Source organism: Furipterus horrens, unplaced genomic scaffold, assembly GCF_987537825.1.
Source record: "Furipterus horrens unplaced genomic scaffold, mFurHor1.1.pri manual_scaffold_3, whole genome shotgun sequence".
In the NCBI taxonomy this organism is placed as follows: domain Eukaryota; kingdom Metazoa; phylum Chordata; class Mammalia; order Chiroptera; family Furipteridae; genus Furipterus; species Furipterus horrens.
The window spans coordinates 60,910,053-60,932,516 of record NW_028327173.1 but is presented as its reverse complement, the minus strand read 5'-3'; the positions used below and the strand labels follow the sequence as shown (position 1 = coordinate 60,932,516).

General features: G+C 33.7%; 1 protein-coding gene across 7 annotated transcripts in view; it reads right to left on the bottom strand.

The window, feature by feature from the left end:
* Positions 1-22,464, bottom strand: part of ADGRL2 (adhesion G protein-coupled receptor L2) — a 265,175-nt gene that overhangs the window by 141,848 nt on the left and 100,863 nt on the right. For all 7 annotated transcript variants that reach the window (XM_090269667.1, XM_090269668.1, XM_090269669.1 and 4 more), the window contains exon 3: positions 8,956-9,128. In XM_090269667.1, the coding sequence (XP_090125793.1) occupies positions 8,956-9,028 (73 nt within the window). In that variant the 5' untranslated portion in view covers positions 9,029-9,128. The remainder of the gene's footprint in view (positions 1-8,955; positions 9,129-22,464) is intronic.

Genomic DNA, 22,464 nt, shown 5'->3' with positions numbered 1-22,464 from the left:
TAAGATTAGAAACAAACCTCGATCTGCAATGGTAGAAATCACTGTCATGCAAAATCTAATTTTCTACACTAAGTACTTTAATCACCAAAACTCCTTATATACATATGGTCTGCCCTCTCACAGACCAACAACCTCAGCATCACCTGGGAGCTTATTAGAAATGCAGCCTCTCGAGGCCCATCCCAGATCACTGAATCAGAATATACATTTTAACAAGATTCCCAAGTGCATTATACATGCATTAAATTTTAAGGAGCGCTGTTCTAGATAAATAAAATCAAAAACATCCGCATGACCTCCCTTAAATGTCTTCTGTTTCTGTACACATCCCTTTCTGAATCTTCCTCTCCCAGTATCATCATATCCATTCTCTCTTCCTGTATGAGACTTCCTCTCCTTGCACAGGACCCCATTTCTTTTCTTTCTGCCTGGAAACAAATTCAGGTATCTGACATACCTACTACAAACCAACAAAAAAGAAAACTATAAAAAGTACTGTCTTTCAGCCACAAAATGCACTTAACCTTCACCACCTGTCTCGTTCACTTGACTTACCAACTTTTGAGTCACCTGCCACCATCAATCCCCTAATCACAGCATTCTGCTATATACACAAGTGAGTCCTTTAAAATCCAGCAGATAGCTCTCTCACTGCCACCAGCAAAGCCCCTGTCCCTCTTTCTACTGTGTGAAGTCCCTGATTCTCACAAATATATAACCTTTAATCAAGACCTGAATTTAATATTAGGCATATCTACCACCTGATTTAGATTTACTACAAAGGTAGAAAGATGAATAAGGGAACGAGAGGGAGTACTAATGATTAATAAAACACAAGGAACACACACCAGTTAGATACAAAGAGATAGGTACAGAGCAATAGTAAAAAAGTGTTCTGCAAATTAACAGCAAAATAAATATTAATCTCTTTTTCAAATTAAACCATATACAAAACTAAACTGCTTTATCTGAACCCTATTTTTTGAGAAATTTTTGCCTAACAACAAAGATTATCCTTTAAAAATAAACTTTATTAAATAGAATAGATGCAGAAAGAAATCATTTTAGTAGACACCAATATTGACATCAGAACAGTGACATTTTCATCCATTATATATATATATATATATATATATATATATATAGTGTTCATGTCTGTTTTTTTCTTTTTTTAACTGTTGTCCATTACCCACTTTTAACGTGAGTATATCCCAACTTCATCTACTTTGTAAGTTAAAACCTGATTCATACCCAATGATTTAATATTAGTTCACTTAAAATTTTAAGTTAACAGAGACCTTAACTCTCACCTTTAAAAAAAGTTAATTCATAATGGATGAAAAACATAAATAAAAATATTTAGATCATACAGGAAAATGCAAGTGAATGAATATATTTTACTCTCAAGACAAAGACTTTCATGCATAAATATATAATAAAAGATCTCACAAAAGAAAATCACTATCCATCACAAAGTATAGAAATAAAAAGAGGTAAATACAGCAAAGTAAAATATTATTAACTTAAATTTGTGATTATAAAAAGAGGTAAATACAGCAAAGTAAAATATTATTAATTTAAATTTGTGATTAGTGCTACTTCACAAAATCCTCTCTTCCATTTGCAATTTTCATTAAAAAATTAAGCAATATGAATTAAATTAAAAGGCAAATGCATTTGTCATAATAAAACTGACCTAAAGATATCAAAGAGTTTTAAAAAGTAAGAAAATCTGGAACAACATAAACAGAAAAACTGTCACAGTTAACAAAAACTCATATCAAAATTATGGCTAATAAGTAAACCCAAAAAATGTTTTTGTCCTCACTAATTAGCCTCCAAATTACAATAAGACACTCATTTCACATATGAAAGTGTAAATTCCTTTAAAAATTTAAAGTCAATGCTGGTAAAGTATGTTGATTGATGCTTTCACAACACTGGTAATCAAAATGAACACTGGTATAAATCTTCAGAAAAACCAGTTGAATCTGCCCATGTGTCTTGATATAATGAACCAGAGTTACAGAATTCTAGTCTCAGGAAACAACCAGGTAAAAAAGGAAATATTTATAACACATTCATTTTACATATACTTGAAAGAAATTATGTTCAAATGGCCAATGAGTAGAGGGAGTAAGATATTTTTTTTGACATATACATGATACATTACTACACAGCTGTTAAAAGCTATTATCTATATATATAATGACATAATACAAGCTATGATAATATAAAGTGATAAATCAGAATATAAAAGTATATGGAGATGAAAAACCTAATTTTCTTTTATACATATGAATTTTATCCGTAATATCAAATATGTGTGTTAGAAACAAAAAGGAAATGTGTCGCGGTTACATCAAGGTCCTAGAATTATGAACAATTTAAAATTCTTACCTTAATTTTTCTTATTTATCTTCTTTCATGGGAATGTACTACATTCAAAATCAAAAGGGGTAAAAAAAACTTTCAAGAAAAATAAGCCCTCAAAGCAAAAATAATGGCAGACATAAAAGTCAAACACAGCAGAGTCCCATGCTGATAAGGAGGGATTATAAATGTTTTTGCTTCCTGAAGCTCTGATATGGAATTCCCTTCTCAGCCTTACATTTTAGCCAAGAGATCCCAGGGCTGGGGCTAGGTATTCTCCTGGAATCACTTCTGTCAAGTTGACAAAAGGAGTTCAAGAATGGGGTTGAAAGATGTCATGAGATATTCACTAATCCACATTGATGTCTAATACATGTGTACTGCACGGCTGTCATATGTCATTCTCTGTCATGCTGGAGGTGAAGAGAAAATAAAAGAGTACCATGGGGTACCAAGCATATGTTTCACTAAGACACTCCCTCAGTAATGTGGCAGATAAATCAGTTCTTTGAGACACAGCAGTGCAACATTAATACTCAGATGTGCTCAATCATTTGTATTATCTTACTCACTAATACCACAACCTAAATATATAGCTCATAAAAGAGAAAACGTGTGTGAATTCAAAAAATTAAGCAAGAGATTCATGAAAATTGAAAGCACTCAGTGAGTAATTAACACAATTACCGTTTAGCAAAACTTAAGGTGCTTTACGTGCTTCCTGTGCTTTTAATTAAGCTACCATTAGTACACTATTGATTCTTTCAAAATATAACAATGACTGTGATAAATGCCAAATACAAATATAAAATCAGTATTTCAACAATTTCCTCTTGTATAGTAAGTTTATAACCTCTTTACTTTTAGCAAATTATTTTTTTCATAGTAACAGATTTATTTATTAAACATTTGATAGTGTTTTCTGTCACACAATAAAGGTTTGCCAAAATTTAACAATCAAGCAATACAATGTTATTAAGGTATGTGGAGTGACTGTTCTGTATGACACACTGGTTTAAAATACTTCACCACCAATCAGGTCTATTGGTGAATCAAGAGATTATGAATAAACAAACCTTTCCTAATACTGACAAAAAAGCACCAGAGGATGAAACAGAAAGTGGGAGGAAAATGTAAAGAAAAAACTGACAATCAGGCACTGAAACTTGATCTTCATATGAAATAGGACATATTCTGACACTGAATGTCGATAAATAAGATGACCGAAGTATACTCCAAATTAACTTTTTAAATAATGCCAGTGTATCCTATTTAGTCTTACTTTTTTTTCAATTTGAGTCACATTCAGAACAGTATACCTTGCTTTGGAATCCTGGTCTTACAAGGCATTTGGCATTTACAAGATAAACAACATCATATAATTAATAAATGGCATTAATATGTATTTTTAAAACTGAATTACATCGCAACAATGCAGAAGAAAATTGCTGCAGTCAAATCACTTTACACTCATACAATACAATAAGGAATATTTAAAGTGTCCTAAGAGCAATGTAGTTAGGTACTCTCTTAATGAAGCAAAATCATACTGATCTGCACTAAGAATATAAAGAAAATCATTTTTTAACAATACATTATTTTAATCCAATGTTAATTTACATAATTTGTGAATTTAAAAAATAAGGTTACATTTGCTATGCAGCAAACACAGATATGCTGTATAATTCCTATTAATTTAATGGGAGTTGTAACTTCCATTAAGTTTAAGAGGAGTCATACGACCAAATCCCCATGCACCTTGCTGAAAATTTACCTCCTGGCTTTCAACTAATCAAATACACTGAAATGAACAAAAATAGTCAATTCTGCTAACCTGGGAAATCTAGAGTCCCTACAGTAAGTTAATTCAGCATTATCATAGCAATAGCCATGTAGTTTTTCCAAACAAGAAAAAGAACAAGGTTATCACAATGAAAAGAGACAAACTGAAGCAAGGGTTTAGGAGTTCTGAAAATGTCACATTTCCCCTTAACAGAAAATATGTTCTGTTTTTCCAATCTGGAGGCAGATTTCCAAATTGTTTTCTTTCTTAGTTTGCTGTCAAAAAACAGTAACAAAATACTTCCTTTTGAAGCCTGAAATTATACCCAAGGTGCTTCAACGGAGTATAATAAAAGCCATATGAAAAATTACAGATAGTAACTCCCAGTAAACAACCAGTTACAACTTCTGAATCACAATGAATTAAACCATATTCTTTCAAAAATAAAAACTTTTTAAAAAGTAACTTTATACCAAACTCATGAACGCCTAATCCCACACTTCATCCACCCACATTCATTAACACCACAGTGCTCATTAAGTGTGATTCTGAGCAACACCAGTGTCCCCAGAAGTCTGTCAGAAATGTAAATGCTTGGGTTCTGCCGCTCCTATACTTTGAGAACCACTGTAATAGTTCATTTCATATCCATGCTGTTTTCTCTGCAGTGACTTTTTCCTCCACAACCATGTTCACCACTGCGTTTACCTGGCCTACTCAGCTCCTACTGAGAGTCAGCTGAAGCATCATTACTTCCTGACATACACCCACACAACTCAACAACACTTCCCCTCAATACCTCTGTGAATAGCATCATCAATGCACTTACCACCTTGTTCATGACTGTATATTGTCCCCTCTCTTAACGACTTAAACCATGACCCTCTCCAAAGATTTATGCTACTTATGTGATGGATGTGGAATGAGTGCTTACTACAAACTGGGCATTATTCTCGGAACTTGACCAAATCAATGAACCAAAAAGAAAAATAAAAAGATCCCTAGGAAGCTCACAGGCTGATGTACTGTATGTGATGGATGTGGAATGAGTGCTTACTACAAACTGGGCATTATTCTCGGAACTTGACCAAATCAATGAACCAAAAAGAAAAATAAAAAGATCCCTAGGAAGCTCACAGGCTGATGTACTGTGCATACTGTGTGAGTGTGTGTGTGTGTGTGTGTAAATATAAATTTTATACATTTCATTGTATGTGTTAATAAAAGATTGAAGGAAAAACGATGAATGGATATAGGTCTGAATTATTTTAATCCTTCTTAAGTTTAACCTTGGAGAACAAACCTACTATTCCTTCCACTAAATTATAGATCACTCTGAGGGAAATCTTTATATGCCAAAAAGTTTTTCTAATTTGTATTTAACCCCTATCTACTTTTCTCGGCCACACAGAGAGCAAGAAGACCTCACAACCAAAAACTCTTTTTCAGTAAGATATCATTTACAAAAAAGGCATTGTGAACTGTGGTTAAATAATTTAAAAATAAATTGAAAACTAGTATGATACAATTTCTACAGATATGTTCTAAAATTTTCTTGATGTATATAAAATAAATATGTACAGCTCTATCTGGAATATCTGGCATTTATACCTCGCATAATATTTTTCTTGAAATAAGAATAAGCAAAATGTAATTTGAGTTAATTAACTAAAATTGTGACTGAAGAAATCTAATCACGTACACACTGCATAAAAAATTCAACCTGAAATCCGTATCACTGACTTTGCTGAAGAACTGCTATTATTTGTAACTTGTCACTTGAGCAAGCCTTCATATGTCTGACTTATATTTTCCAGAGCTCCATTATATACCATAATTTAATTCTCTAGGACACACAAATTCAATTTACTTTCCTACTTACTGATACATGATTCCACTGTGGGTTACTATGCTTATAAAAATCAGTCAAAAAAAAAAAAAATCAAAACATACCAGTTTCTCAACAAAACTGATTTTTGAAGGCCTTGAGGTTAGTTCTATAGGAATATTTTGAAGTCTGGTCTTTTATAATCATTTTTTATTTGGAAATTCTAAATATAATTTAAAAAATACACAGGGAGAAGAGACTTTAAGAATAAATAAAACACCGTTCCTATTTTTTCCAAAATCAAGTCAATTTTAGTAGGTAAGACTTGATTCTTAAATACTAATTGAAAGAGAGAGAGGGAGATGAGCTAATTTTAACAATTAGACCTTCATATATGCAATCAGCTTTTACCATAGTAAAACTTATAAAAACGCTTAGTGGTTTGCTCTTATATGCACACAAAACATGATATACTTATGTTCATATGAACATAGAACACATAAGTCCTTCTTGCAAATGTAGAAATTTATCTCTCATATGTATAGATGTAATATAAATCCAAAATCACATTACACCTTTAAAATCATACTAAAGTAAAACACTACTGTAAACAGGAGAAAAGAAAGTTTTAAAAAGGAAGGCAGGGTTCAGAGCTGAATACAATACAAAGGCTTGTTTTGTTTTATGAACTTGATTAGTTACTATTCCCTAAAAACCTAATGTCTGCTTTGTATTCCAAAGCCAGAAAACTGGCAAAACCAGGCTAAAATAAATGGTAATCATGGTTCTCCCAGCAAGCACTTTCCTGCCCACTGCAGACCTCCACTGGCCTGCAACTACAGCTACTCTGCCTGCTTGGCCCCAATACATGTTTGAGGTTTCCACCCCTGCCGCACACAAGACAGGGGCTCAAGAGCAGAAACTGTGCCTGTGCATTTTTGACTCCTAGACACCTGACTCAATTCAGTCACTCACTAAAATGAGGAAGGAGGGAGGAAACCACCCAAGAAAACGTGTTTGAGTTGATCTGTAAGGATCTAAGTACCGACACAAAAGTAACAATCATTTAAGGACACTGAAGACATTTAATGGTTGAATCATTAAATTTATATCCTCTTGCCTGTGCCCTCATACAACTCTGACTGGTTTTCTCTATAGGTGTTCCTAGAGCATCATCTGCTTTCTGGCAATATAGGTACTATCATGTCACGTATAACTTTTCTGAGACAAAACCACATGACTCTGGGTCAGTGTTCTAACTGTGCATTAACTGTGTACACTCCCACAACTCGCAGTGTGTGTTTGTCCCAGGTTCTTGTTACCGTAGGAGGGAACTGCTTCAGAAGCAATACCCCTTGCCTGATGCGCCAAAAATGAAATTTCTCTTAACAGCAGATATGAATCCTGACCTGATAGATGACACTAGAAATAACACTGCAGTATCTCGTGGAAAAAGTCTCTGTTTGCTAGCACCCTGCTGAGTTAAGCTACTGTGCCAGCAAAGCGGTCTCCTACATTGACTGAAAAATTTTTCATTATCTTCCCTAAATGTATAAAATCGTTCAAACATAACAGCAGGAATTCAGTTAGTTACCGCTCCCCCAAAAAAAGACACGAAATTATAGAATACATACAAGATTTTTATGATCCAAGCCAGAGATTCTTATTATAAACTGTTTCTACTCATTGCTTGTCATTACAGTACTCTTCAGACATATTAATTTTAATGTTTGATTTCATGTATCTTTCAATTTTGATGCAAAAAGTAATATCTTCTGAAAACAAAATGTTAACCTATTTGCAATTTTCATATGTGACTAAACTACAAGTGAGCATTATTTACTTTCTGATTATAGAAATTCTGATTTTAAAATATTCCTAAATGTGTTATTTATTTAAATTGTATTATTAAGTTATGTCAACATACTGAAAGTAGGGAACTTTGAAGGCAAGGAGAAAATAATAAAACAATTTTGGAACAAGAAATTCAAATAAAATCCTTTTTGCAAAATTAAAATGTTAGCATGTTAAAGCTTATTATAAATACATTGGAATAATAAGCTTACTTCTATCTATTAGGTGACAGTATGCCTCTTTTTCTCCACCTATCATTTTATTAATATGTATAAATGTGATCACTTACAAATACATATAAAGCCAATTTAAAAATTCTAAAATATTTCCTTCAAAAACATTTAATTTGGACCAAAATTATCCATTATATTTTACATATATTTCTCAGAGATACATTGTATTCTTTACAATTTTACAAGATTAAGGAATTTTCGTGCCAAATACAGCTACCACTATCAACTAGCTATAAACTTAACACATCTTAGCTCCATGTTAACTTCTGACCTGCTCTGTAAAAAGGACCTGGAAGGGTGTTATTTTCACCAGGAAAAATCATGTTTATAGAAATAATGGATACCAGGAAATCCATATATTAATTGATAAGTGATGGTTCCAATTATTTCATTAAGCCTTAAAAGTATATGTAATTCTTTAAAAATCAGATCTGTCATCAAGATATAGGTGACATTAAAATGGAAGAATTACAAAAAATGTTTTCCAGAGGATGTGCAAAATTTGATTTAGTAGTTTTAGAATTAGGACCATACACAAGAAACAGACAAAACTTAAGGTTTAGTGAGAGAGTTACCCCAAAAGCAGCAATTTTACTGGAATAAATTTAGTCAATAAATGTGAAATACTAAACCAAAACAAAGTTTTCATTTACTTATCTAAGGATTATTAACAATTATATTTATAAATTTATATAAAATATAAATTCAGACTTCTAGCACTTTCTATAACACAAAGCTGTGTAATTAAAATAAACATTCACAAAATCATTTTAACACCTATTTCTAAAATAATAAAATAATACTCTCTGGCCACTTCTACATAAATAAGATTGCATAGTTTCAGGCTCCTGAATGTGAAAAAAAAAATTTGAACTCCATCCTACCTTCTGTGTTCGCTAAGAAGCTGATTATAATGATAAACCACAGACTTCGCATTCTGCAACCAGAAGACACCATTATTGATCCCTTTAAATATTTTCTTTGTATTCCTTAATGAATCTAGTTATAAATGCCCAGCTTCATCGAACCCAGCAGTCTGCATCATTGATCCTCATATCTGAAAAACAAACAAATCCATCATTTATTCTATGGTCCTGGTACACTAAAATAATGCAAAAATAATATTAACCATAACTCTCTTTCATTCCCTTCTTCCCTCCCTCTCCTAAGTATATTTATTAAAGTATATATTTTGATTCTATATCCAATATGGAAGCTGTGTCTATATGCTGAATAGCAGAGCCTCATATCTTAAAAATGGTCAAAACCAAAAAAAAAAAAAAAAAAAAAAACCAGGTATAAACAACCAGAACATAGAAATTCACAAAACAGTTAAATTCCTGATGTTTTTATTTGAAAAGCTTAGAACATCATTCTAGAATAATCCATCTATCAATCTATGCCAAATATTAGTCTTTTCATTAAATTACAGTCGACCCTTAAACAAGACAAGTTTTAACTGTGAGAGTCCACTTAGTATCCATAAACATCGGTACTGTTTTGGATTCACTGTTGGGAGTCCACAGACACAAAGGGCCAAATATATGCGTTGTTTGATGCCATTTTATACAAGGGATTTGAGGATCTGTGATTTTGGAATCAACATGGGATGGGAATGCGGGGGTGATCTGGGACCAATCCCAGAGATACCAAGGGGAGTCAAAAGTTACACACAAATTTTTCAACTGTGCAGGTTTGACACCCCAACAGCCACAATATTCAAGTGTAACCTGTATTAGCTTTAATAAATAATAACTCTACAAAATTTTATAAACATATAATTTTTTGTTTGTTTCTAGTAATGGTAACAGCAACATTAATGTACAATTTTATCATGTTACCTTTCAAGGTAGAGATATAATGAAACTGTTTATATCTTATACAAGGGCGCACAATTTTTTAACATACAGTTGTACTTTATATAGTAATAGCATTTCAAAATCACATTTCCAAACACCACATATCAAATTGTTATTTCACTGATTACTATTTTCATAGAAGGAACAGTTTAATAAAGTCTCAACTATTTCATTGTAAAGATTTTCATATACTGGTTTTTCTTACAGCAAGGCATAAGTTAATAAGATCAAACTTACATCTTGGATCCACCCACTGGACCCAAATAAAAACCCCAGAAAATGATTATTTTTATTTCCAAGGTTACATTTCTATTTTTTAAAAGAAACTGGGAGAGGTGGCAAAAATATAAAACCCTGAGCCAAGTATAATCTTGACTAGCCCTTAAGGATCCAACAAACACACCAAAAAGAATGTAAGAAATTAATCTGAAGCTATTGTCTAGTGCTTAAATATAAGGATTCATAAAATCAAAAATGAAACAATCAAGATACTTCTGTACTAAAAACTTCGTTTTATCATGCCTATAGTTTGAGAAGAAACTGCTTCCCCATATATCCTCTGTAACCCTTAACCAGCTTTTTTTTTTAAGCTTTCTCTGAAACCCCCAAAAGATAACTAGGTATCATAATGAGGAAAGTCAGAATTCATATTACCCAGCGCTGAGAGCACCTCAGCTGTTTCTCTGTCCAAAGAAATAAAATAAAAACAAAGGGAAGAGCACAGCGCGATTCCTTTTCTGAATGCCCAAAGTTTAAAAAGAAGATACACCAAAAGTGAATGTGATGGAGACACAAGGCACACAGCACAGCACAACTGGCTAGCTCTCTCTTCATTTTCACTCTGAGCTCCCAAAGACTATTCAAAAGACAAAACCAAAAATAAGCCTGCAGTTTACAAATGCGGTGGCAAAGTCCCTGCCTTAAAACTGCAAGCTCTTTTACGGAAAGCATACAGAGAAGTAAGACAATTTCATGGCCTGTCACACCGAAAAGTCTCATCAATGAACAATTTCTTGATGATCTGATGAAGCAAGCAGAATAATTCTAATGTGTGAATGAGGTACATTCATTACTACCAGTAAAATTAAGGGAGCCTTTGGAATGCTCCCGGTTCAAGCCAGAAGTTCTGACTGTCCAAGTTTGGGCTGTAATGAGTACTTCATTTCAATGAACTAATACATATAGGTCGCCTGCCGGCACGCACAACTCTTGAACACATTTCCACTTTCTTCAAGCAATCCAAGATCAGTCTGTCTTCAGTCATCCAGTCTTTGAAAGAGTCCTTGTTTGTGGGAAGAAAGGGAAGGAAGAAATCAGGGACTGATGACTGCCTTGTAGGAAACAGCCGCCAAGATAGGGAAACCTCTGTTGGTGAGGGAAAAGGAGGAGGAAACCGCACAACCAAGACCTTTTTTGTGGTCTTTGGCCAGGACAGAATATTATATGAACAGATTTTAACTGTAATAAAATTTCAGCGTATTCTTAAGATTTGAATGCAAACACAATTTTAAAAGTATGCTCTAGTCAATTATGAGACAGTATAAGGTTTTTCTAACAAACAGAAACAGGTTCTGGAATGTAATAAAATCATGTCTGCTTCTACGCAAATAAAGCTGAAGTCTGTCCATTCCTCTGTGCAATGAGTAAGTAAAAAAGATATCAAATTTATTTTTCTTGTTCTACAACCTATATCCAATCACTTTCACATCAACAAAAATTATTTTCAAAAGCTCAAGTTTTAAATGCAAGTTTGAAAACTTAAGTCAAACGATTTTACTTGCTATGATTCAAATTAAAAACAACTTTCCATTTTAAAATGTTAATGAAAACTGAAATACTTAGCAAACCACAATCAGCTAAAGATAGAATGAATAAACAATGAAATATAGTGAAACTAATCCCAAGAAAACATTGCTCCTAAATCAAACTGAGCCAAAGGACATTCACAAGCACAGAGGTAGCTAACACTCTTCCTTCAAATTGTTAACTACTTGCAAAATGAATTTCAGCAAAAGCTTCTCACAATGCAAAACAAGAAACAAAATCAGAAAAGGGCTATGAAATTTTTTTCCCAACAAACAGAAAAGAGTGACCAAGTGCCCATATTAACCACCAGGTTGTCTTTAGATTTTTAGAAAACCAGGAACTTCAGAGAGAACTTAGGAGTGTAAAGACACGGTGTGCAGATGAAGCCCCTCCTAATACTAAGTAAGGGTTTGCTTCTCCGCGCCCCCCCCAATCCTCACCAGAGGACATGTTTATTGACTTAAGAGGGGAAGAGGGAGAGAGAGGGAGAGAGGAGGGGAGAGAGATAGGGAGACAGAGACAGAGACAGACAGATACACCGATGTGAGAGAGAAACATCAATTGATTGCCTCCTGTACATACCCTGACCCAGAACTCATGACCTAGGTATGTGTCCTGACTGGGAATAAAACCAGCAACCTTTCAGTGCATGGGCCGACGCTCCAACCAACTGAACCACCAGGCCAGGGCATGGTTCATTTCTTAATAAAAACAGACATAAGAACACTTCTACTTAAACTGTGATCTAAAAAAGAAAAAAACCAAAGCCACTTCAAATGTACAACCTACTCCTACATTTTTTCTTATTCTTTAAGACCAAAATAATTTCATCCTAATCTTATTCTTATAAACCACATACCACTGACTACCAAACCTATGTCAAGATGCTTTTTTTAAAGATCTAGGTATCATATTACTCTGTCATGTAAAAAGTCAATTAATGCATCATTACTACTAAACCTTCCAAAGCAGAACAATGGCTTCCAGGAATATGCCTCAGCATTGTTCATATCATAAGAGTCCTCAATGTTTTCTATATTACTTACAATGCACAGTCAGCTGTAGTCTTTCAGACAGTAACTTGCTTAGACAGGGTTGGGCAAAAGTAGGTTTACAATACACACAAGTTCATTCTTGTATTATTTATTAATTATTGTACTATTTTCGATATGAACAAATATAAACCTACCTTTGCCCCATCCTGTAGTCATTACTTGCATTAAACATGCCATGCCTTAAATTGTGGGCAAAATTAGAAAAACACTAATAGTCATGTATTTATGTAACATTACTACGAAATCGCATTTAACCTTCTTATATGTAATAATGTGTATTTAGCAAAAATCTTTAAAGACGTAAAAACCATTTGTTGATAAGCATCACTAAGTAAAATATAATATGCTTCAGATTAGCAAGAGGAAAAGATCATTTAAAATTGTCTAAAACTAAGGTCGAAAAAGCCACTGTAAAGATTCATATATAAAGCTTTATCTTTGATTTCTACTCATAGACACTGAATTGTGGTGAACAAAACACCTATACGCATAAGGAAAACAGAAGACCCATCCAAGCATGAGACTTACGAAAGTCACCTCTTCTTGTTAATTATGCACTAATGCTGCGTAAAATAAAACGTAAATTCTTTGGGTAAGCCTAAAATTCTATGCATGAAATGTATGTCAATGCTAAACGGAAGTTAGAGATAGTTGTACAAAATCAGTCTTCTGAAATTGTATGTGCTATGAAGTTGTAATCGTTATGGGGCATAACTGACCAGCAAGAAGAAAGCTGCTTTTCTGTATTTTACCAAAACAGAAACAACAAAACAGGACACCAATCCCACTCTGCCCTCATGCAAGAGAAAATGAAAAATAAATTAATTGCATTTCAATTTAGCTAAACCTCATTCGGAGTGTTCATTTTTTCAGAAATATCTCATGTGCAGTCCTTACAGGTCAGAATTTTCTCTTCTTAACATAGGGAAAAACATCAACACCCTTAGGAGTTTACTTTCAGTAAGCTATCTAAGTAAAACCCTTGCTATCCCTATACAGAAAACCTTTTTTAGCTCCAGGCATTCAACATTCTTAGTTCTTAGTGTGTGAGTTTATTTTCTTTCCCTCTCAAGGATAGGACTGGGGCTGGGAATGCTGACAGATTTAAAACCACGTGAGCAAACAAAACACTCTTTCTCCACCCTCTTTCTCCCTTTCATTTCTGCAGACCCTGGTATGAAGTCTAGAATAGTTTAATTAAACTAGTTATGCTCAAGTCCCCATAATATTCATTACGGATCTTACCCTTCATTGAAATGTCTTCGTTGTGAATGAAGAAATTCTCCTATGAGAGGGTTTAGTGGAGAAGCAGAAAAGAGAAGAGTTCAGGAACGCTCCTAGTAAAATACATCTGCTATCCGCAGTAAGATCTATCTAGGAGTCATGCTGAGCGTGCAAAAGAGGCTTGTGGCTGTGGACACTAGAGACAGTGCAGGGCAGCCTGTCATTCTCTTCATTAAAATCCTTCCAATTGAAATAATAAAAACAAATGGCTGTCATTTTCAAACCAATGTAGAGAACATTCTATGACTGAACATAAACTTGCAAATGAAGTTTCAAAAGAAAAAAAAAAACCTACATGCCCGATTCAAAATATTACTTTATATATCCTGAAAATTTGATGGCTTCTCCATCTTTCCTACCAAAAAAATCATAACCCTATTTGTTTAAAATATTTTGTATTTACTGCTAAAATTATAACATACCTACAAGTTAATTTTTTCTATTTTTAAATGGCAGTCCTCTCTAACTTTTAGATATATTGCCCCTTAACTCACCCACAGTCCAGTTTTCTCATGCCATTTTTTTTTAGTTTAATACAAATTATGGGTACTATGGTTAGAAATACTTTCTGAGTGCCTATTACACGTGAGATACTGTATTAGACGTATATCACTAATCCTTATGAAGTCAATGTTACAAGGTCAGAAATATAGGTTCAGAATGGGAAAATAACATCACTAGCACGTGGCAGAGCTTGAATTTCAATCAAGGCTAATTATAGCAGTCCCCTTTATCCATGGAGGGGTATGTTCCAAGACCCCTCAGTGGATGCCTGAAACTTGGATAGTACTGAACTCTATATATACTGTTTTTTTTCCTTAAAGTTCCATTTATAAATTATAAAAGCATGTGAATGTAGACTCTCTCTCAAAATATCGCATTGAACTGTACTCACCCTTCTTCTTGTCATTATGTGAATGAAAACTGTGCCATATTAGGCCAAGAACTTTTACCTAATCATTGATTTTGCCTAATGATGGACCTAATCATTGGTCAGACAAATAGATAAGAAAAACATCCAATGCTGGGTCACTGCACTGGATCCTTAGTTCACATACCACTGTTAGTGGCCATTCCCTGAATCAATATTCAGATTCCCTCTTGATCTATATATATAACAACTAAATGAAATAATAATGACCCAGGATCTGTTCGTATATATTAGATCATCAATACAATCATCAGAGATTTCATAGAAATAAGGTAATCTCAGTAAAATGTCAAATGATCTTTAAAATGAGTAAAATGATACAACTCATTTGCAACATATGTCAATATATAAATAATATCATCTAAACTTCCAATTCTAGCCCCAGCCAGGTAGCACAGTTGGCTAGAACATCATCCTGATACCCCAAGGTTGCATCAATAAGTAGAACAACGAACTGACGTTTCTCTCCCCACCTTCCTTCTCTTTTTCTAAAAATCAGTAAAATAAAAATTAAAAATAAACTTGCAATTCAAACTTCTAAAAATAAAAGTAGATAACACTGACACTACTCGTATAATTGCACATGTCAATCTAAGTCAATGAATATGTAGTGATTACGTTCTAGATAGTTTTGGTATTAAGTTCTGATGAGTGTTATTTATTTTTACCTTATATATTGATTAGTCCTTGTTAGGTTCTAAAGGATTATAAAACCAATTAAGATAAGATTGCCACCTTCAAAAAGTTAATAATCTTCTAAGAATTAAATACCCAAGGAAATTACTAAGACCCAAAATATCAATTAATAACTGCTAAACTCCCCAAAACCTAAAGGTTATAAATGTATCTGGTACCAAAATAATGAGAGAAGAGAAATAAAAGACATTTCTGGACCTGTGTCTTCCTTGAAATGTGTACCTAGATCAACCAATACCATTCTTGATGAAAAGGGCCCAAAGCTGAGATCAGGAGCACGCTTTAGGATACTGGCTCAACCAAGCACTTGTGAGGGCTGGAAAACTCACAAGTATCTATGTCTCAAGTTCAACAACCGTATATGAGGGGAGAAATACACAGTAAATCTACTATTTTCTCAATTATTCCAATTTTAGATTTATGGTCTTGATTCCATCTTAAGTAATCTTGAACAAGATTTTCAGGGGCTACTGAAATATGTCTCACTAAGGGCTTACATCTTCTATCAAAACATCCCAGTCATTATTTGAATAAGCCCATTTTTAAAATTACCTCTAAAGAAGTTGCTAATTCCAAAAACTTACAAAATATTACACTGATAGTCATAATATAAGAACCTGAGACTTATGCAGCTCACATATTTCACACACTGTCCTGTGGAAAAACTACACATGATCCAATGCAAGATGACATCCGGGTCTTCTTCCAAAGGAGCAAATTCCTGTGCTTTGGTCAGGGTTACTCTCCATCAAGGCTTATGTTCCATTCCACATACACCTGCATCTCTAAGCAAAACAGCACTGGACTGAGTTGTAGAGAAGAGGAATATATCAATTATTTCTGAAAATTAAATTAACAACATCAGAAAGAAATAAAGGTGTAGTCTTAGTGAATGAAGAGAACAGACTTTGCTTCCAGTGTTACACTGAGATCCTGTGTGGCTGGTGTGGCTGATTTCTCTAAAGAGCATTAGGAGGCTCAGATGGGAAGGCCAGAGGAGTATTCATGGACACAGCTATAACAAATAGTAATGAACTGAGTCATTCTGAATGGTTGTTAAAAAATTAAAAACAAAACTTTAGTTCAATAAAAAATTAAAACATATCAAGTTTTACCTGTTATTGCTTCTTAACTACTCAATCGTGGAATGTAGTAGGAGATATGTGGTTTCTAGGAAAGGGGTTTTCAAGTTTAAAATATAATTTTATAACCTCTATTAAAATTTCAAATAACATTAAGGTAGTAATAAAACAAAAAATGTTTAATAAAAAGAAAGGTAGGATATTTAAAAGCTGAAAAAAAACCGACTGAAAGGTTAAATTACTTGCCAAGACTTTTATTTGGTGAAAGACTATTTTTTGCAATATTTCAATGTTTTAAAATTTTCCAGTTCAGAAAACTGAGAAAGATACATCCCCTGTTGCAATTCCACCAATAAAAAAAGCAAAAAACCTATACTTAACAACTATCAATGATAATAACTAGTGACTCTTCAAATCACTTAAGCTAAAAACTAGCTATAGTATTCCATTATGTTTGGAAAGATTGAAAATAAGGAATTATGTAGACTGATATTATACAGCAGGGATCAGTAAACTTTTTCTATGAAGAACCAGAGTAAATAGTTTAGGTTTTAAGTACCATACAGTCTCTGTCGCAGCTACACAACCCTGCCGTGGGAGCACAAAACCCGCCAAAGACAACAGGTAATGAGCGAGCATGGCTGTGTGCCAATCAACTTGCCTACACAAGCAGTCAACCTGACAGTTTGCCAACCCCTGCTAGAGATAAACAGGCACGAGATAAAGAGAACTGAATGCAGCTCAGTCAAGTAATGAACTGACCAGTAACTAGCAATCTCTGCCAAAATAATCAAACCAACTTTAGTCTGTTATTTTAAGAAATTAATTTAAATGTTAATGTAAAGGTAAATTAAGCATGCTGAAATGAAAAAAAGAAAACAAAGCAGCATTCTTCTGACGAAAACAAATTAGTGTCTCAGTAACTGTATAACAGATCCATATGTAGAGCTTACAGTGTCTGGGGAGAAACTCCAGAAAAGAAAATAAAGGACATCACCACAGTAACCTATCTCACTACTTTGTTTGGCATAAGAGAATGTAAAACCAATCAAAACAGTCAGTAATGGGGGACTGGGAAGTAATGAGGTTTGGACAAGACTCCTTGAGGTCTTCTACCCTTAGTACCGATGGTTTCAGATAGCTGTTGGCGAAAGTGGCTTCAAACTCCTGAAATTTCTGTCACCATTGCTACTCACCCATATAAAATACTGGATATATCCCAGTTCCACATTGTTTTCAACAGGAAACTGCTAAATTCTAATTTGCTGAACTGCTCTATAAATCTAAAAATTCTACGAGGCCAAATCACCAACCTTATACCAAAAAGTTTTGAAGTCACAGTAAGTGCACACACTTCTTTTACAACAGCTTTCCAATTCCCTATATGTAGGCTCTCCCCACTCGAAATACTTTGTTACTATTACAACAAATATTTTTATTGCCTGCAACGTAATAATTCTTAAAATTGAAGACATGCTGTAACACACCATCTAACAACATTTCTAAGCTACAATAGTTATCACATTAAAATACATGAAGGCTAAACTTTTCTATCAATTTTACATATAAGACAAAAGAGTGGAGAAGGTTACAAATTTTTAATAAGAGCATTATATTATGGAAGTAATAATCTAGGTGTTTTACTGAAAGTGAAGTGGATTACAGTAAATGAAATTTTAAAATGTCCTTTCCATTTTACAGATAACACAAAATGACTTTTTTTCATGTCTCTAGCGATAAGGAGAAATTTGCCACATGTTTAAATGGTGCCTTCATGCTCCCACCCCACCCCGGCTTATGAATTAATAATTCAGTGACATTAATACAAGAAGATAAATGATAAAAAGGTTAAGGCACATGGGCCAACCATAAACACATCCTTCTTTCAGCACAGTTAATACTTCTCTGCCAATTATAGCTAAAACTTTTTAACAGTTTTCAATAGTGTTTTTACAATCTAAGTAGCAGCTTATGCACACACAATTTCACACAACTCAGGCTTAATAAATCTCCTGCTGGTCCCAAACAATCATTCTAGGGGATTAACGTGCAACACCTGTTAACATTAATAATGTTTTATATAGTCATATGTATTAAAGAAACCTCTACTATATTATTAGTCTCCTAAAAATCCTTCTAACCAATATACTGATTAAGTATAAATTACATATATATCCTTCAATTGGTGACTTACAGTAACAATGAAATACATTAGTCTGAAATGCTAAAAGAAAAAAAAATCACATCCACTATAAAGTAACAATTTTCTTAGAACCGTGCTTACTAAATGTGTACAAGTGTGCATGCAGATATATACACACATAAGTGAAATTAGCTCAGTCTCTAATAGTTTTTAAAACCAAAAATCCTCTGGAGCATTATTTATTATAAGTTTGGGTAAAATACAGCTCTGTTAATATAAAAGGTACTTCATTTTAAAGTGATATAAATTCTCTCACTGTTTTATTGACCTTTTCTCTGCAACGTATTAATCCCGCCTTCCCCTTCCACTCCCTCTGCCCTAACCTCTCTCTAAACTTCTGCAAAGATCTCACAGCTGATTCTTCACTCTCCACCCAGCTTGCCAACCTCCATTAGACTAATCTTCCTAATTTCACTCTAAACCATAAAAATGTGTAAAACTGGAACCAATCCTAGAGATCACTTTATATATAAGACAAAGAAAACACTTGGGGTTTTGAGTTGAAAAAGTCAGGTCTCTAAACTGCTGATTTTAAAATTTCCCCTTAAGTGCATCTATTATAATATAACTATAATAATCACAACAAATGTAATACCTCAGTTTTAACAATAAGGAAATTACAATGTGGGTGGGAGGGGCTGAGGGGGCTGGAGCAGCGGTGGTAAATGGAGTTTTAAAAAGGTGTCAAAAAGTAAAACCCAGGAAAATAACCAAACAGATCTAACTTCAAAAATATTTAATCCAACCCTCTTGATTCTGTCAAACTTATCTGCTCAGTAATTCTGAATATGCGTTTCAAAATAACTTTTAATCCAGATTGTTTTTACCCAAATGGAAAGCAATTCCTTCTTTTCCACCCATCAAGAGACTTGATAGGGTTGAAAGCACCCATGCCCTAAAGCCAACCTGATCACCTCAAGCAGGGCCTGGGCTGGGAGGGGGGTGGGGGGGAGTCAGTGCGATAGCTGATGTTGGATGATGTTATGACTCCTCTTCAACTAAGCTTCTAAACTATTTTTAATATCTCTTACATCCAAGTTTTCAATATTTGTCTTCCTTTAACATACATCTTTTCAAACCATACCAAAAAAAAATCCCCAGGATACATACTTTAAGGCACTGAGGCTGGTATTACAAGCAATCCAGTGATGCAGGAGATATAAGGAAATATGCCATGGGTACAAATATCATAACTTTACAAATTAATGTTATTAAGAGAGGAAGTGCTCCATAAGGAACGTGACTTTTGCTCTTCGCTTCAATCTTGACTCTGATAAGTAGTGTAAAACCCTAGTGATTAATACAGTGAATATACAATAAATCAACGAAATTTCTGCAAAATTATGATGCCTTTCAATGGATTTCTTTTTAGTTAACAACTAAACTTGGGAATGACCATCTTTATTTCCTGTTCTTTCCCTTAAATGTTCAGGTAATTTAATTTTGGGTGCATAAGAGGCTCACCCTCACCTTTGTACCTTTCTTGGCACACTTACACTTACGCTGTTCCTTCTGCCTGGAATGCTACCTGCCACTTGTTCCTTAGCCAACTACGATGCTTTTCTCAAACTCAGTTTAGGCCCATCACTCGACTAACTCCCTTTCTTCCCTAAATCTCCGCCACGCACACGGCCATTGTTCCAAGTACAGTGTGCCTACTACTATCAAAAATTATTGGAAGTATCACTTTCAGATTATTGTTAGATAACTGAAACCACAAGCCATGGCTTTTACATCTATAAACTTCGCACCAGGCACCTGTGCCTGGCAAATAGCACATAAAAAATGTTTTAGACAAAAAGAAAGGAAGGTAGGCATATAGGGAGGAGAAAGGGAGGAAAGGATGAATGAATAAACTGAACTATGGGAAGTAATAACCATGAATAGTGGAAAGGTTAAAGAAAGGGGAAACAGGTACATAATTTTTAAAAACTGGAAACAATGGAGAGATCACCTAAAATAGAATCTCAAGGTCCCCACCCCACCACCACCTATTTATTTGGGACTATTTTTAAATTAAATGTTTGATTAAATATTGAGGATTGCCAATTTAAAATACAAAATAAAAATGGTTGTTTTTCAAGAAGTTTAACTTACCAGTTTGGCATAAAATACCTTATCATTTTTACCATTTTTGGAAGTCAAATAATGACTTTCAAATAATGACCGCTGAGCCTCCTCATAATAAGAGTGAGGAAGCAGAAAGGTCCACAGTTACTGAGGAAACTGAACCTGCAACTCAGTTCCAACCAAATTCCTGTAGAATAATCCCTTGATAAAGTTTGGCTTCAAAATACTTGAAAATGTAATAGTGTCTACAAAAATAATTTAAAATTTTAAATACTGAAAATAATTTAAAACTGTTAAAATTATTACAAAACATTGTATTATATAAAACCATAAACCTGATAAGTTTGCTTTTAAATAAAAACAGAATTGGGAAAAATAAATTTGACATTTATTTTCAAAGTACACTAAAAATGCAAGATTTTTTAAAATTTTTATTGAATTTATTGGTGTAACATTGGTTAGTAAAATTATATAGGTTCCAGGTTACAATTCTATAATACATCATCTGTATATTGTATTATGCGTTCACCACCTATTGCAAAAAATTTTGCCAATGTAGGCTTCCACATCTACACACCTCCCTAGAAATATTCTGAATTTTGAAAATACTATATTCAGTGGTATAATTCCTCATAAAAAGTAAAAATATTTAAGTAGAGGGCAATATATGGGCACACCACATTTTTATCAGCATTAAGAACAAAGAATAAAAAAATTCACACTAATTTTTTCCTCTAAAATTATGGGACTGGAATTAGCACTCCAGTGCCAATCTTGGGCTTAGGTCTCAAATCTATATGAAAGAGCAGGACATTTCACACTGGGGGGCTAAACGTCAGCCTTCTGATATTGCCTGTAATGCATGCAGCACTCTATAGTTTTGTACTTTGTGTGTTTTTTTCTTTTTTTGTATTTATGACTAACTTAGGCTGTTGAAAAACCATGGATACTTTTAAATTCTAACTCCACCTTTCTCCAGACTAGTATTTGCAATTTAATCAACTTTAATACACAAATTTAACAACATTGACAATAAAATCAAGCAGCTTGCTTGCAAAAAAGTATCTAATATTAAGTATGAAATTTAACAGGTTTTAATAATTAGACTCTGTAAATGGTACAATACATATGTCTGTCCTAATTTAGGAAGATACGATTCTCACATAACACTTGTCAAACTAAATACAAGGAATTGTTCAGTATTTCAATGAATTAAAATCTTGAATGTACAGATTTAGATTTTATTAATACGTTAAGTCAAACCAAAGTTACTATTCAGTTTTTCATGCAATGCAATTAATAGTAGTTCTCCACTGTGAATGCAAGAACGTAAAGCGATTTTAATCAGATTTTAGTATGTCACTAAAAGATTTGGGAAAGCAAACAACCACTCCCACATCCCCAAGA